The 4528-nt window shown below is 42.9% G+C and overlaps 1 protein-coding gene across 1 annotated transcript; it reads right to left on the bottom strand.

The window, feature by feature from the left end:
• Positions 1–465: 465 nt before the first annotated feature.
• LOC149995665 (uncharacterized) lies at positions 466–1855 on the bottom strand. Its single transcript, XM_090259279.1, has one exon. It carries the CDS (start codon positions 1853–1855, stop codon positions 983–985), a length of 873 nt encoding a protein of 290 aa, XP_090115405.1. The 3' UTR covers positions 466–982.
• Between the last annotated feature and the right edge of the window lie 2673 nt (positions 1856–4528).

The following is a 4528-nucleotide window of genomic DNA, read 5'->3' as shown; positions in this document are numbered from 1 at the left end:
CCGACTAGCTGGTTGCAGTCTCCTCCAATCTTTTAGGCCAGTGATTCTGTAGCAATCATGATTTTCCCTAATCAAGAGTTTCCTTCAGTGTTGTTAAAACTAAATAAGGAAACTGTACATTTCATATATATCTAAGAAATTCCTCCAATGTGAACTCTCATGTACAAAGGTAGGTTAGAATTTTGGGAAAAATATTTCCCAATTACTGTACTCATGAGGCCTTTCTCCAATGTGAATTCTCTGATGAGAATAAAGGTCAGTTTCTGATTAAAATTTGGCACATCACTGTACCCAAAAGTACTTCCTCCAGCCATGGCCGGTTGCTCAGAAAGCTGGAGCATTGTCCAGTGCACCAAAAGGTTGCAAGTTCGATTCTGGGTATTGCACACCCTAGGTTGCAGGATTGATTCCTGATCAAGGCACATACAAGATGCAACCAATCAATGTTTCTTTCTCGTATTTCTCTCTCTTTCTCTCCCACTCTCTAAAATCAATAAACATATCCATGCATGAAGTTTTTTTTTTTTAAGTTCTCCAGTGTAAACTATCTGATGACAATGAAGGTCAAAGTTTCTGATAAAAATCTTCCCACATTCACTGCACTCATACAGCTTTCCTCCTGTGGGAGCTCTCTGATTACTGTAAACATTATTGCTAATGAAAAAGGATTCCCCCCATTCACTGCACTTTGAAGGCCTTTGTCCAGTGTGAAATCTTTGATGGTAACAAAGGTTATGATTAGTGGTGTTAAGATTTCCACATTCACTGCAAACATATGGTCATTCTCCAGTGTGAAAACTTTGATGATAACAGAGGTTACTTCTCAGAAGAATCCTCACATTCACTACCACCAGTCTCCAGTGTGAACTCTCTGGTGTTCAATAAGGGTAGCTTTTTGACTCAAAGATTTTCAATATTTGCCACACTCATAATGGCTTTTCTCCAGAATGAACTCGATGGTGTTGAATAAGGCTGGAGCGTTTTATAAAACATTTCCCACATTCACTGCACTCATAAGGCCTTTCTCCAGTGTGAAGTCTCTGATGACAGTGAAAGTCATATTTCCTCTTAAAAGATTTCCCACACTCATTGCACTCATAAGGCCTTTCTCCAGTGTGAACCCTGTGATGTTTACAGAGGGCAGAGCTACTGGTAAAAGATTTTCCACATTCACCACACTCATAAGGCCTTTCTCCAGTGTGAACTCTGTGATGTTTACATAGATCAGAGCTACTGGTAAAAGATTTCCCACATTCACCACATTCATAAGGTCTTGCTTTAGTGTGAACTCTGTGATGTTTACGGAGGTCAGAGCTACTGGTAAAAGATTTCCCACAGTCACTGCACTCATATGGCTTTGCTTTAGTGTGAACTCTGTGATGTTTACGGAGGTCTGATTTACTGGTAAAAGATTTTCCACATTCACCACAGTCATAAGGCCTTTCTCCAGTGTGAACTGTCTGATGATAACGGAGGGCAGAGCTACTGGTATAAGATTTCCCACATTCACGGCACTCATAAGGCCTTTCTCCATTGTGAACTCTCTGATGACAATGGAGGGCAGACCTATTGGTAAAGGATTTCCCACATTCACTACAGTCATAAGGCCTTTCTCCAGTGTGAACTCTCTGATGATCACGAAGGGCAGAGCTATTGGTAAAAGCTTTACCACATACTCCACACTCGTAAGGCCTTTCTCCTGTATGAACTCTGTAATGTTTACGGAGGTCAGAATTACTGGTAAAACATTTCCCGCATTCACTGCACTCATAAGGACTTTCTCCAGTATGAACTCTCCGATGACAATGAAGGTGAGAGCTACAGGTAAATGATTTTCCACATTCACTGCACTCATAAGGCCTTTCTCCAGTGTGAACTCTCTGATGACAATGAAAGTGATATTTTCTCTTAAAAGATTTCCCACATTCGCCACACTCATAAGGCCTTTCTCCAGTGTGAACTCTCTGATGATATTGAAGGGTAGAACTATTGGTAAAAGATTTGCCACACTCACAACACACGAAACATTGGCTTCCAGTAAGGAAACCCTGATCCTCAACAAGTGTGTCATCACCACCAATGGCTTTCTTACATTCTCCTGGGGTGTAATAACATGTTGTACTTTGAAAAGTCATTCCAGTCTTAGAGATTTCATTTGCCCTATGCATGGTGTGAGCAGTCACTTGCTCAAGACGTTCAGAGTGGACAAGGAAGTATTTTCCAACCTGACCAGAGTTACAAAACTTCCATGACACATGGAAGTTGCAGCTCTTTCCAAGGGAAATTCTGTCCACACTACTTATGAAACAATTTCTTGTGTCCTCCTCCTGGTGCTGATGACTCTGTGCACTGAAATAAAATGGTTCTGCACATGCCCCACACCTCAGCAGTGTCGGGCTCTGTTGTGTTCCCTGCTGGTCAACCAAGAGGAAAATGTCTCTCAAGATGCGCCCACAACTCTCACAGGGGTGGCTCTTCTGGGAAGACAAAGCTGAGTTGGGATCCTTTGCCTGCGAGACTCTTACAGAAACGTTGTGTTCACTGGGTGTCTCCGCATCCGCTGCTCCACAGCAGCACCCTGAACAAAAAAAAAGAACACCGTTGAAGTACAGACTGAACTACAGGGAGGGGTATTCTCACCATAAATTTGCATCTGTCACGTCTAGTCATGATTCCATGTGATGGTTTTCAAGACAAGTAAGATAGACTCTGAAAAAGTGGGAGTTGTACATTAGTCAGCCACTAAGGTCAGCACATAATGGAAACCTCAGTAAATGAAGGACACTAGGATAAGACGGAACATAAAAAAGAGAGGCTGGGTTTTCAAGTTGTTCCACTGCTGATGGCGGCCTGCAAAACCCCTCCTGCTGGTGATGTAAGGCTCTGTAGAGGAATGTGAATGTGCTCAGAACAGGAAAATCCGCTGTAGCAGAGATGTTTTGCAAGGTTTGTATAGAAATACGTGTGCACTTCAAGGCTCAGCAGGCACTGATCAAAGTTGGAATGCTCACCAAAAAGATTCTCTAGATAAATGGTCGTGGTGTAGAGCAGCGGTCCCCAACCTTCCTGGCACCAGGGACTGGTTATGTGGAAGACAGTTTTTATGTGGACCAAGGCAGGCGGGGTGGGGACTGGTTCAGATGATTCAGGCACATTACATCTATTGTGTACTTTATCTCTATTATTATTACATTGTAATAAACAATGAAATAATACAACTCACCATAACACAGAATCTCTGCTAATGATAACCTGTATTTGCAGCTGCTCTCCAGTGCTAGCATCACCACCTCAGCTCCACTTCAGATCAGGCATTAAGAGTCTCATAAGGAGTGTGTAACCTGGATCCCTCACATGCACAGTTCACAGTAGCGTTCACACTCCTATGAGAATCTAATGCTACTGCTGATCAGACAGAAGGTGGAGCTCAGGCAGTAATGTGAGCCAAGGGGAGCAGCTGTAGATACAGATGAAGCTCCGCTCACTTGCCTGCCGCTCACCCCCTGCTGTGCGGCCTGGTTGGGGGCCCCTGGTGTAGAGGTTAGACAGGCAGGTACTAGCCGTGGCTGGAAGTCAGAGTACCAATGACAACTATGAGAACTAACAAACTGGCAAAGTGTCAACACTCGGAAAGGACAAGTAGATTAAATTGTGACCACTGGCAATGGTGACAAAATACAGTTAAACAGAACAGATTCCTCATTACGTTTTAACAAAGCCCCAGCATCAAACCCTCCCCAATTGCCATTCACCAACGCTAGACCCCCTCTGAACCCATCCTGTCATGAGGGACTCATGTTCCTCTTGTGATACACAAAAGACTCCTCCACTTCCCTCCCAATTGAGCAATTACATGGAATACTGATGATATAACTCCTAAGAGAAAACAGAAGACATTAATAACCAGCACTGTCATAGAGCAACTCAGCACAAACAGACGAAAGGAAAAAGATCTATGTGAGACATGTCAGCAAGATGGCAGTATAAAAAATAAAAATATTCAACCTCTTTCATGAATAATTGGACAATTATCCATGATAAAAAGCAGCCCTTGATGAAAGGGGTAAAGGCTTGAAGACCAGTTTTTTCAAAGTGCCATAAAGTGAAGCATAAAACAAAGAATTGCACAGAAACATCTGCAGGAAAGACCGCCCTAGCAAACATGGTTAGATTCAGAAGACAAGGGTGAGAGGTTCTTCTCCAAGGCACTGCACTTGTGCTACAGTGAATTCTAATGGACTGTTTTGTGAATAACCATGGGAACCATTGTTGCTGAGAACTTCAGGATTCTCTGTAATATCTACAAACTCCCCACAGACTTCAACCCAAAGGAACCTATAGAGTCTGTCAGCACGGATATTAAGAGGAATCCCCTTGGCCACAACACCACTTACGAAAGAATAACATCAGTAAATCCCAGGCAATCTCTGCCACCAAAAACTCTAAAAAAAGAGCACAAATATTGGAAAACTGCAGCCCTGGCCACTGAGGACACCTACAATTTTCACTACTCTTACCTCAGCTCATG

Source organism: Furipterus horrens, unplaced genomic scaffold (genome assembly GCF_987537825.1).
Source record: "Furipterus horrens unplaced genomic scaffold, mFurHor1.1.pri manual_scaffold_13, whole genome shotgun sequence".
Lineage (NCBI taxonomy): Eukaryota > Metazoa > Chordata > Mammalia > Chiroptera > Furipteridae > Furipterus > Furipterus horrens.
The sequence above is the reverse complement of the archived record's forward strand: the minus strand, read 5'-3'. Positions and strand labels throughout refer to the sequence as shown.

What these genes read in the sequence shown, in the direction of transcription:
- LOC149995665 (XM_090259279.1), bottom strand. Translation starts at nt 1,855, where the DNA reads ATGAGTGCAGTGAATGTGGAAAATCATTTACCTGTAGCTCTCACCTTC.